This window comes from Gobio gobio (genome assembly GCF_949357685.1).
Source record: "Gobio gobio genome assembly, chromosome: 13".
Lineage (NCBI taxonomy): Eukaryota > Metazoa > Chordata > Actinopteri > Cypriniformes > Gobionidae > Gobio > Gobio gobio.
This window is the reverse complement of record NC_137106.1, coordinates 13,222,168-13,235,303: the sequence shown is the minus strand read 5'-3', so window position 1 is coordinate 13,235,303 and position 13,136 is coordinate 13,222,168. Positions and strand designations below refer to the sequence as shown.

Below are 13,136 nucleotides of genomic sequence, written 5' to 3'. Positions count from 1 at the left end.
GAGACTGTTGAGCCAACATTCATCTCAGTGCTGAGGGCATGAAATAAAAAAGCCACAAACCTGATGGAAGAAGTGCGGGGTCTGTGTTCTCGTGAGTCCATTACCCAGCCTACATGGCACTCCAGTGGAGGGTTAGAACTGTGACGGGTTTTCCTCTTTCTGGGAGTCTAAAAGGATGAGAGAATAAAATGTAATTATGCAGAAATACGCACCTGGGTTAGGATACAAGCAAGAAACCCAAACATTTACTTTTTCGTCAAGGTTGCCACTATCTTCTTTGATGACAGGGTAGAAGCGTGGGGTTTTGGTGGGGTCCTGTCTCCCAGGGGTGCGTGGTGTGCGTGGGGTATGGGGCACACTGGGGGATTCTGGGACATCCGAGGGGAGAGAATGAGCCATGCTAGAATCATCTACAGAAAGAGAACCAACATAATTTAGCTTTTTAAATATCTGGAAATATAAAACATAACTAATTTCTTATATATATAATCTTGCTTTCATCATGGTTTTCCTGAACATGTCTGTACAAATTTGTGACGTAACACAAAAAGAAATGACATTGAGTAAAATGTAAATAAAATAAACAATTAATTAAATAATTTCAATAATTTTTATTTATTGAAGTGTTTATTTAAATATATGTTAATTAATAAAAACAAAGGCCAACAGACAGGCAGACCGATTCCATAGTTATCTCATAGACAGATGAAGTGTGCAGTCACCTGTTTGACTAGGTGGAGGGGGTGGGATCTCCTGGTTGGGGTCAATGGGAAGTTTAGGGGCCAGAGTTTCAAACTCGTCTTGGCTGATCAAGTTGAGTTTTTTAAAGTTCTCCAGATCCTAAAAAAGCGAACCATATTGACACATTATACACAGAACAAGGACATTACATATATATACTGAATGGCTTCATCACTCTGTCTCCTCTCCACCAATAAGATGGTGTGTGGTGGGCATTCTGGCGCAAAATGGCTGCCGTCGCATCATCCAGGTGGATGCTCCACATTGGTGGTGGTTGAGGAGATTCTCCCCTTCCATGTAAGGCACTTTGAGTACCCAGAAAAGTGCTATATAAATGTAACAAATTATTATTATTATAACGGTACTACAAGAGGGCCGCTAGCATAAAAACTACAAGCGGAGCATTACACTCTTCATTTAAAGACAAATGGGAGAGGAGGAAGACAAAGTGCCCTGATGGGCTTCCTGTTTCTGCCTGTATCAACAATATATCATATAACAGCTCTGTATCTGACAGCAGGCAGTGCACTTGATCAGGTTTATCAGCGGTTATTACTTGCAGCAGCTTAGAAATGACAACTTTATTGTCCATCATAAAGACTTCAGTCCATTTGGCTATTGAAAGTCAAGCTTTTAGGCCCATCAGCGGCATTAAGTCAGACATAACATAGTCAGTCAGACGTTTACCAAGAAAATAACTTGCATTAACAGAGAGATGAATGTCTAGACTTTCTTTTTTTTTTGGTACAGATGACTGATATTATATTCTTAAACTTTACTTTGATGTGCAAAATTGATTTGTATAAATGCATTGGCCATAATGATGCACAGAAAGCAATGCAAAAATACCCCACTAACATCACAATGAGAAAATCATTTCATTTAATTTCATGTCAGAGTGACATCACAAACTCTTAACTCATTTGAAGAAAACCACGTGCTCATTTGTCATTGTGCGCAGCTGTTTATCAGGTGTCTGTACTATGAACTCCAGCCCACAGAGACCTTGGCACAGTTAACACAGGTGTTATGCCTCCCATGAGTAGGAACAGGTGGGTAACCCTGATACCACTGTACAGTTTAAACACACTCTGTGTCGGATTCACTCCGTTCAAATTAAACCGACAAATTCTTTTAGAGTTTGTAAACGGCTCAGATTCAGTTAATGCTAGTATGAATGGGCTCATACATCTAAATAAGTCATGCTTAGTTTTTAGTCCAGGAGGAGCCAATCGAGACCAGAACACGTCCTCTAAATGAACATACACATATTCTATCAGACAGCTCTTGTCTGATTGGCTGACTGTAAATGTACTGTTAAAAACAAATGATAGCATTTCTGATTAACCAAACACAATTTAATCCAGACACTGTGATATTAAAACTGAATCATAACATGATAATATTGATATTAGCGCATTCTTATGATAATATAGATAGAGTGCACAGGTTGTTTGAGAAAAAAGTCAGCGAAAACACAATGTGTGATCTTAAGCAAATATTTCAGCATATTTTTGGTAACCACAAAGCAATTCAAACATTTACAGTGGGAAAATTCCCATGTTAATGCCGAGTATGGTCATTTATCTGAAGCCAACAGCTGCTGAACTAACACCACACTCAGCACAATCTTCTGAGTTACTATTACACACTCATTTTCTCTTTAAAGGAAACGTCTGTTTACGCTACGGTTCATCAGTACGATTTTTTAAGAAATTACTTTTTTCAGCCAGGACACACTAAATTGATTAAACGTGACAGTAAAGGCTTTAACATTGTTACAAAAAAAATCGAATTCAAATAAATGCTGTTCTTTTGAACTTTCTATCCATCGACAAATCCGTTGGCATGTTTCTTGAGCATAAAATCATCATATTAGGATTTCTGAAGGATCATGTGACACTGAATACTGGAGTAATGATGCTGAAAATACAGCTTTGCCGTCACAGGAATTAATCAAATTTTAAAATATATAAAAAATAGAACAAGTTATTTTGAATTGTAATAATATTTCACACGTTTTAGTTAAATAAAATAAATAAAAGCAGCGTTAGTCAGCATAATAATTTTTTTTTTTTTAAATCTTACAACATCAAACTTTAGAGCGGAAGTGTATTTTAGGGAGTGACAGGGGAAACATGATGATAAGATGTTGAACACGCATCGCTATAATATATCGCTAAATAAAACCTTTCAACATGTTATATTCAACATTCGAAATTTATAATCAATTATGTAGTTAAAAAGGAGACTTCAGGCCAAAAGGAAAATTCTGTCAAGCCGTTCTCTTCCATACAATGAAAGTGGATGCTAACTTTCTCTTTCACTATATGGAAAACATGTAAACTTTAAATTATTTATTACATTAACCCTCTGGTGCTCTTCGGTCATTTCTGACCGGAAAATTTTCTGTTTTGAAATTTTAAATGGAATTGGAAATGGAAATTTTCATTGGAATGATATGAAACTTGGTGACTTTTCTAGCATTAGGTATGTAAACACACAAAACAATTGAGGGCATGATTCGAGCATGCTAATTGGTCGTAAAAAAAAAAAATACTCCCACTTGTGCTATTCGGTCCAAAATGACCACCATAGGAAATTAATGGGAAATCTGCAAAAACACAAATTCACAGAAAAAATATATATATTTCTAACAAAAAAACTATCTAACACTTTATAATAAATAGTCTTTGAGATTTTTAAAAATATATTCCAAAAAAAAATAATAATAATAATAATTAAATGTGTTCAAAAGAGAGCTAGGGAATTCTCAAGCCTCTCCATAGAGACCTCTAGGGATTACACCCATGGTTGCATGATTTCTTAAATAATTCCAAAAGAGGGCGCTAATCTGCCTTAAAAAAAATTTATTTGAAGGCCTAGTCTCTATTTTAACCTGAAATACTGCAATAATTAAAAAAAAAATACAAAAAAACTACAAAAAAAGTTTAAATTGCATTGGTTTTACTGGGGTGGAGGAAGTTTAATTTTTAGGTGTCACTTATGACCGGGAAGACAACCAGAGAAACCCCCAAATGAAGAGCACCAGAGGGTTAAAAGAATAATTCACAAAGCACAATCACTCTCACCTTGGCATTGGCACACTCTTGCAGTCCGTCTTCCTCAGTCCAAAGATCCTGTTCATAGTAGAACAGTCCATCATTAATGGCTTTGGCGAGGTCAGCTGTAATTTTGGCACGTGACACATGGTTCCCTGTCCGATCGCCCCCAGGGTGTTTCCGCAGGTGAGGGGGGGTCTGAGTAACGATCAGGATCTTGTTAACATCTCGGTCATCAAGTTCATCATCGGAATCGTCATCTGACCAATCAGTAAAGGTGTTCTTGCGAGGCGCTGCAAGCCGTTCCATTTCTTCATCAAACAGGAAGTCCAGTTCCTCCTGGTCTGCTTCAGGTGGCTGCTTTGGGCTGGACTGAACCAATTCTGTGCTCTCCTGAAGTAAACACAAAACAGGTCTTATTTCCTTATAATAAATATGAAAAAAAATGATGCAAAGAGAAAACAGTAAGCAGGACAAATACTCAACTGCAGATGGGAACGACTCAAGAAGGGGAGGAGGAGGAGGAGGAGGAGGAGAAGGAGAAGGAAGAGGAGGAGGAGAAGAAGGAGAGCTAGGAGGAAGAGGAGTTACTGAGGTCTGCACACCCATAGGAAAGGAGATGGAACAATGGATGGAGAGAGGAAGTGATGGATGAAGAGAGGAAATGATGGATGAACAAATATGGAGGAGGAAAAGGAAAGAAGCGTGTGATCAAACTCTGCTAGAAATCATGAATTATAAAGGAACATGAAGTTTTATAAAAAGGGAAATGGCCAGTTTTTTTTTTTTTAGTTTTGAAATATTCTACAGTTGTGATATGTTTAAAATGACTTTGCCATGAATGAAGCAAACTAATAGGGATGCACAAGACATTGGTGCCAATATTATATATATTAGATGCATTTATTATTGTATTTCTCATTAGATTTTCGAAGACACCACTCTGGAGCGTCACCACACAACTCTGCTCAACCATTCTGAATCAAACTTCCCATTTTCTAACAAAAACTTCATTCTGTTTTTTTAAGTAGAACATTGGCAATAATTTGTGGTTAAGACAATTAAAAGCTTAGTGTTTAGCAATTTTGGGCTTGGCACATTTTTTGTGCCCTGTGTATATACACTGCCGTTCAAAAGTCTCTTATGCTCACCAAGGCTGCGTTTAATAATAATAATAATAAAATGTAAAATAACATAATTTCAGCATCATTACTCCAGTCTTCAGTGTCACATGATCCTTCAGGAATCATTCTAATATGATGATTTGATGCTCAAGGAACATTTATGATTATTAACAATGTTGAAAACAGTTGTGTACAATTTTTTTTTTCAGGATTCTTTGATGAATAGAAAGTTCAAAAGAACAGCATTTATTTTAAATAGAATCTTTTGTAATGTTATAAATGTCTTTACGGTCACTTTTGATCAATTTAATGCATCTTTGTTAAATAAATGTATCAATTTCTTTAAGTTCTTTCCCCCCAATAAAAAAATTCTTACTGACTCAAAACTTTTGAACGGTAGTACAATGTTGCAAAAGCTTTACATTTCAGATAAATACTGTTCTTTTGTATGGAACAGCAGTGTACATACACACACACTCACACAAATATGGGCCAAGCCCAAAATTGCTAAACACCAAGCTTTTAATTGTCTTAAACACAAATTATTGCAAATGCTCTACTTAAAAAAACAGAATGAAGTTTTTGGCAGAATATGTGAAGTTAGATTCAGAATGGTTGAGCAGAGTTGTGACACCAGAGTGGTGTCTTCGAACAGCTGGTGAGAAATATAATAATAAATGCATCTCTACCACAGTGAAGCATGGAGGAAGAGGTGTCATTGTGCTGCTGGTATTGGTGAGCTACTTCACTGTGAAAAGTCATTTAATGCTTTAGAGTACAGGAGAATATTGCAGAGCGCCTTGCTTCCCACAAATGAACAAGTTATCTAAAGAGGAATGATCAGATGTTATTTTTCAACAAGACAACGATCTTTACCAACTTGCAAAGACAACCAAGAAGTGGCTTGAGAACAAGTCCATCAGGCTCATGTTTTGGCCTGGTCAGATTCCAGATTTAAACCCTATAGGGAATATTCGGTCCCGCATTAAACTCAAACTAACGGGGAGACTACCAGTACTCACGAACAGCTTGAAGCCTTTAACATTGAGGGGAACAACACTGACACTTCCTTTAAAAAGCTGTCTGCAAGTTTACCCTCACTGTTTACACATTTAAGGAAAACAAAGGGGAAGGTATTTCAGTTTGTGTAAAAAATACTTGCTAATTTCCTGACCAATGATTTGTAATTAAAATGGTGAAAACCATTAAAGGACCACTAAATATTTTTGGCCCTTTTATTTTTTGCCCAGGAGTGGCAATATGAGCAAGGATGCATTAAATTCATCAAAAGTGACAGTAAAAGTAATTTACAATATTACAAAAGATTTGCATTTCAACTAAATGCATTCTATGCATCAAAGAACCCCGTTTTCAAAATTAATAATAAGAAATGTTTCTTGAGCAGCATTTCAGCATATTAAAATGATTTTTGAAGGATGAAAAGACGCTGAAGACTGCAGTAATGATGCTGAAAATTCAGCTTGATAATCAAATTATATTTCAAAATATTTTAAAATAGAAAAAACAATAATTTTAAATTGAAATAATGTTTCAAAATATAACTGATTTTAATGTATTTTTGATCAAATAAATGCAGCCTTGGTGAGAATAAGAAACAAAAACATTTTTAAACTTTTAATCAGAAGTGAACATTTAATTGGGCATGCTCATTTCCCATAGTTTTTTCATTTAGATTACCACCGTCATCATTTAAAAATGAACCATTTAGAATGTTCGGTAGACTTTATCCATTTTTGCTTTGTCTTTTTATTCTCTGAAATTTTCTGGGGACCCCTTAGAACCTTCTGGAGGACCCCAGTTTGAAAATCCCTGATCTTAAGCCCTGTGCGATTTATAATAGTCCTTTACGTTTGTTCCTTGTTCCTCGTCACACTGTAAGATCTAAGTTGTCATTAATGTCACACTGTACGATAGTCAAGGCACGCTAAAAACGGACGCCCACAAGAAAACTCGCCCAGAGTTTTATATCATCAATCAATGACACATTCGATGACAGTGATTACACACGGGAGCGTTACACGCGGGATTGAAAAGGTGGCTACAAAGAAATCTCAAGCGCTCATTTTGGTCATAGTTTGTCTTAAAAAGCGAAGATAATTTGACGGTCGTCCTAGGAGAAGTCTCACTGCAGGATCGTGCGCAAAATCTTCTGACACCATTAATCGGCTGCCGGTGAACATGTCAAACTAACTATCAAAGACTTCAGATTTTAGCCTAGGATCAGAGGAATCTTTTAGGATTTGCAAAATTTGTCTCAGACGGCCAAATCGTGGCCAAAATCGCACAGTGTGCACCCGGCTTAACACTCACTTAAACGCCAACTATTTAATCTTTTTTAATAACACATTTTTAATAATACACACTTTTTTCCTAATTTAATAACACCGTTAAATTACATTTTTTCCAAATCTCTCTTTTTTTATATGCTATAATGTTGTGATGCCTAAATTAACTTTGGATTTAAGGATTTAAAAAAATTTTTGTCTGATTATTCAGACGAAATAGTTTTGCATTTTAATTTAAAATCAGCCATTACAGGAAAACTAATGTTTTATCATATTAGATACATATAAGTGTGTTGAGTTACGTTATAATGCTACTCGGCGGCTACTTTTAGACACTAGTGCAGTAAGCTAGATCAATATTAGGCATGGTAAAACACGGTACTTGCAGTAAATCATGTGTTGAGACTAACTGTGTTGAGCTATATAACAATCATTCGTTTTCTGTTGATGAATGTATCCAAACAGTTGCTCAACTGTCTAATAAAATACATAATATATTAAAGCGTCTTTGGTGTTTCTATGGTTTCTACAAAACATTTGGAATAAATGCAAGTACACAAGTCAACAAAATATATAACATTGTTCTAGTGAATTTTGGATATTTGAATCCAAACATCTTCCATATTGTGCCTTTAATGGTATTGGTCAGAATTCAGTGCATCCCTATAAAACACTGTGACAGTCATCACTAGACTCTGAATGGTACCTTATTTTTTCCAGAGGCGTTTCGGTTTCGTTTTTCCACCTGTATCCATGGCTGAGCGTCTGGGTCAGCGAGAGTGCTGGACCGCTCTTTTGGGGTATTCGCATCTTCACTAGAGCTTCTTTTTGAGTCGGAAGGAAAGGATTCTTTGGACTTAGGTTTGGCTGTATCTGTGTCATCACTCGTTTGGCCATTCACCAGAGCGGGTTCATCCATGTGCTGACTGACTGGGGAGGACGATACTGTGACACATGTAGAGAGAGAGTGAGAGTGTAAGTGAGTGACGGAGAATGCTAAAGTCAGGGAAACAGTAACAGAATCATTTATCAATGCAAAACAACAAGTTCAATAAAAAGGCTACAACAGTATAACAAATCAGAACCTGTGCTGAGGGAGGTGAACGTCTGTCCTGGGACAAACTCGGGACAGTGAATGAGCTGGGAGAAATCTGTGCGCGGGGAGTCTAGAGCGGGACCCGGGATGGGCCAATGCTCCGGCTCTTCCTTCCTACGGATCTGCTCATCAACCAGCTCCACGACATCACTGTTCTTCACCGCCTGCACATACACACACATAAAAAAAAAAAAGATATATAACACAGACTAATGATAATCTCTTGTGTGTGTCTTGAAAAAGAGGTAGGTCAGAGGTGAAGGCTCAAAGTCACCTCTTTAATGAGACTGATATCGGTGGTGAGGGCCTGGACTCTGTGGAAACCGGCGATCAGAGAGATGGGCAGAAAGCCTTTTGAATCCATCTTTCTCCGCAGGAAGAAGTCACGCTCCAGGTTTGGGAGACTAAAGTAGTATTCACTAAAAACAAACAAAAACAGCCATCTGTAAACTCCAAAAAAATAATTTCACATTTACTGCCTCTAATTACGGTGTATTAAAATACTAACCACAAAAATAGCTAGCGCATGTCAGCTGTGTGCAAATAGGATATAATTACATACAACTTAGATATCCTCATTACACATCGCATAATTTAAGCTGTGCATTTAATACAAATAAACATAAATAAATGAAAATAAAAACTTATATTTGACCTAATATACATAAATGCACACACATATTTTATATATATATATATATATATTTTTTTTTTTTTTTTTTTTTTTACAAATGATAATCACCATAAGAAATCAACTGAAATGTTGAATTGAAACATTAACATTTCAGAAGGTCTTAGTATTTGATGCGTCTCTCTTAATTCAATGACATCAGCACTTGAGCTGTATGAATACAATATTTTGAATGAATTCTTGAATCGTTTTTTTAAAAACCCTAAAAGCCTAAACTGAAAGAAAATCTCAGATTTCCCAAACAATCTCAGACTCTTAGACCAGACTGTATCTGTAAGACAAAAGCTTGCAAAATAATGACATTTTTATTTATTATTTAATACAATCAATACAATCTCAAGTATTGAGATTGTATACCATTCAAGTATTGTCAAGAAACTCAGATCTCAGAAGTACAAATTAAAATAATAATAATAATAACAATAAATAAAAATAAATCATATATAGAATACAATATTTTCTTGCAACAATATAAGAAATATAGCGATAATATAAGCTCTTTCAGTCTGATTCAATATAATGCAAAATACATCTTCTTGGATATGTAGTACATGTATCCAAGAACAACTTTGTTTGAATTTACTATTGGGTATTAGAGTCTTGTTCTGTCACTGCTGCAGGCCGTTGCACTTACACTAATGGTTAAATGTACAAAGAGAGAACTCAATGGACGTCATGGGAATAAAAGACAGCAATCTTACATCCCTTTAGTTATCATCCATCTCTTTTTCAGCAACACATGCATTCACGGATGAGCACCCTTTGAGCATCTCTGTCCTCTGGGTTTTATGTATTGTTTAAGGAGTGGAACAGACGGCACAGAGCCTCTGGCTGGATTCCAGTGAGACCAGGTGCAGCGAGACCAAACTGCAGACTAGACCTCCAATATCACTGCTGAATTTCGCATTTAAATATTGTACACAAATCATTTAGAGCCTCTGTAGACAAGCGGTTTGGAGAAAAATGTATCACATTTCTACTAACACATGCAAGTTCCTAAAAAGCACCCTGATGAAGCACCTGACGGTGGAACTTCAAAGACGTGACTGATGATGATAAAGCCTCCCATGCCCATTAAACACTTCTTAGCATTCATGAAAATTTGTTAAAACCTCCCCTGTAAGCAGCAGAAGTGTTCTGGGAAGAACGGTGCGGCCTCCACCCAGAACACACCTCACATTCCAGCAGCTTTAGTCAGGCGAAGATGAGATGCCCCATAAACAACCGTGCAAATTAATCTGGGGAGTTTCAGCCGAAGTGTTGTGCAAGTTTCACTTGCTGGTATGCTTAGGTGTGAGGAACAACTGGCCTGGGGCAAAAAGGAATTTAGTTTTTCAGTACGAGGAATCTAGAAAGTGCCAAATGGAGACGCTTTTATATTTATATCCCCTTTTCAAATAACAAAAATATATTAAAAATAAATGGATACTGGGTGGATGTATACGCCATGAAGGCCACATTAAAACTGCAAGTCTTGACGGCCAATTTCGATTAGTTGACTATATCCACATTTTTGGATGACCAGCTTACACCTTTTAAAAGTGACCCATATCCAATATCTGCATTTACACTATACAGTTGGCAAAACAACCCAAGGTAGATATACTGACCTGGAAAAGCTTAGTCTGAAAAGGAAGTAAAAAAAAGACTCTACAAGCTTTTGCTTTCTGCAAATTATCACACTCTTATCACTTTTAGCTAAATATTGGTCTCTTAAGGCAGAGAAAAAAAAGTGGAGAGAAAAGAATCATGTGATCATGTCTTTCGTCACCGTCGCTTTTCAATGACATATGACTCGCATTGACGGGATATGCCAATCTGTCCGCTTCCATGGCAGAAACAAATGCACATATCCGATTCATATCAGATTTATTTCCACATATGAATGAGGCCTGAAAGTGATCAAAGAATATTGGAATCCATGTGCTTTTTTCTTGCCTACACCTTCGTGGGATATATCAGATCTGTGCCATATGGGAGGGGAAAAAAAATTAAAAATTCTGAATTGGGTCACTTGATCCATGTAATGTAAATGCGGCCTAAGACGGCCAAAAAATGTTTCGCCACGGAGCCCATTTTTGACACAAAGCACATGTACTTGCATACAGAAAACATGTTGAAAAAGCACTATAACAAAAAACAAATGTGATGTCCGCACACTGATTTAAAGGTGCACGGTGTAATTTTTTTCCAGTAAAATATCCAAAAAATCACTAGGCTAGTGTTATACATTTTGTTGAGTTGAGTACTTACAATATCCCAAATGTTTCCAATTATTTGTAAATCGTGTGAAAATTGCAATTTTAACCAAGGAACCAGGACGTGTGAGGGAGTCGCCTGTCAATTACGTCATATCTGCGTTACCCTCGGTTTCCGATTTTATTTTGCAGAAATGCTTTACTCTCACTCCAGTGTGCAACAAGTGTCATAGCAGCCGCCACGCGAACGCACAGAGTAACGTCATAACATCATTTTCAAGACACTTAGATGTATCTAATATGATAAACAGAGCTGCGTTACCTCATACTCATGGCCGGAAAAGCGGAAATGGCACCGGGGTCTGTGGCATAATAAAAGTCCCGCCAGCGACTATGCCATAATAACAGTCCCGCTGCTCACAAAGCGTGTGTTGCGCTCTTCTTATTAAAAATCACTCAAGCAGCCTTGCTCAGCTCCACAACACTCGGTCCTGCTCTGCTTCATACTACAGAAACGTTAATAATCTCATCCATGAACATGATTTCTGCCAGAGTCCTATCCTGATTCTTTTCCACCGCTGTGAGGTGAAGACCACATCTCCCATGAACCCGTGCTCAAACTTGCCGTCATCAAACTATGCATCAACCTCTAGTGGACGGAAAAGTTACATAGTGCAGCTTTAACTGCTCCAATTTATTTTACAATTAATTGTTTTTTGCTTCAGTTATTTCTTTTGTCCAGCACCTGAGCCTTGTTTGGGTTTGAGGATGTGCACACCTTCTTTGTATTTTTGAAAAAGCACTAGAAGCCTTTTTATCAAGTCTTTCACAATATAGACTATTATAAATAGTATATAGATATGACAGATATGATTGTGGTATACAGTATCTCACAAAAGTGAGTACACCCCTCATATTTCAGCAACCATTTTAACATATCTTCTCAAGGAACAATACTATAAAAATAAAACTTGGACATATTTTAGAGTAGTCGGTGTGTTGCTTTTATAGCAGTATAGATTTACTGTCCTCTGAAAATAACTTAACATGCAGCCATTATTGTCAAAATAGCTGGCAACAAAAGTGAGTACACCCTAAGTGAACATGTCAAAACTGTGTCCAAAGTGTCAATATTTTGTGTGAGAACCAGTTATCTAGCACTGCCTTAATCCTCCTGGGCATGGAATTCACCAGAGCTGCACAGGTTGTTGCTGGGATCCTCTTCCACTCCTCCATAATGACATCACGGAGCTACTGGATGTTAGACACATGGCGCTTCGCCTTCCGCTTGAGGGTCCCCCACAGGTGCTCAATAGGGTTCAGGCCTGGAGACATACTTGGCCACATCTTCGCGTTCAGCTTCCTCAGCAAGGCAGTTGTCATCTTGGCGGTGTGTTTGGGGTCGTTATCATGTTGGAAAACGGCTTATCTGAAGGGAGGCCATGATGCTCTGCTTCAGAATGTCACAGAACATGTTGGAATTCATGTTTCCCTCAATGAAGCGCAGCTCCCCAGTACCAGCAGCACTCAAGCAGCCCCAGACCATGATGCTTCCACCACCATGCTTGACTCTAGGCAAGACACAGTTTTCTTGGTACTCCTCACCAGGGCGACGCCACACATGCTGTCCACCATCTGAGCCAAACAAGTTTATCTTGGTCTCATCAGACCAAGTAATTCATTCTCTTGGACAGGATGTCTTCAGCAAACTGTTTGCGGGCTTCAGAAGAGCCGGCCATGCAAACCGACTTGTTGCAGTGTGCAGCGTATGGTCTGAGCACTGACAAGCGGACCTTCAGCTTCTGCAACCTCTAAAGAAATGCTGGCAGCATTAATGCGTTTGATTTTTGAAGTCAGCTTCTGCACCTGACGCACAGCACGAGGACTGAACTTCTTTAAATCGAGCCTTGTGAGGCTT

At 37.7% G+C, this 13,136-nt stretch overlaps 1 protein-coding gene across 2 annotated transcripts in view; it reads right to left on the bottom strand.

Moving 5' to 3' along the window:
• The window catches only part of larp1b (La ribonucleoprotein 1B), a 47,959-nt gene that overhangs the window by 6,308 nt on the left and 28,515 nt on the right, over positions 1-13,136 (bottom strand). For both annotated transcript variants that reach the window (XM_079833804.1, XM_079833805.1), the window contains exons 7-13: positions 8,604-8,748; positions 8,319-8,493; positions 7,940-8,178; positions 3,834-4,196; positions 723-840; positions 250-410; positions 61-167 (exon numbers count right to left, since the gene is read on the bottom strand). In XM_079833804.1, the coding sequence (XP_079689930.1) occupies positions 61-167; positions 250-410; positions 723-840; positions 3,834-4,196; positions 7,940-8,178; positions 8,319-8,493; positions 8,604-8,748 (1,308 nt within the window). The remainder of the gene's footprint in view (positions 1-60; positions 168-249; positions 411-722; positions 841-3,833; positions 4,197-7,939; positions 8,179-8,318; positions 8,494-8,603; positions 8,749-13,136) is intronic.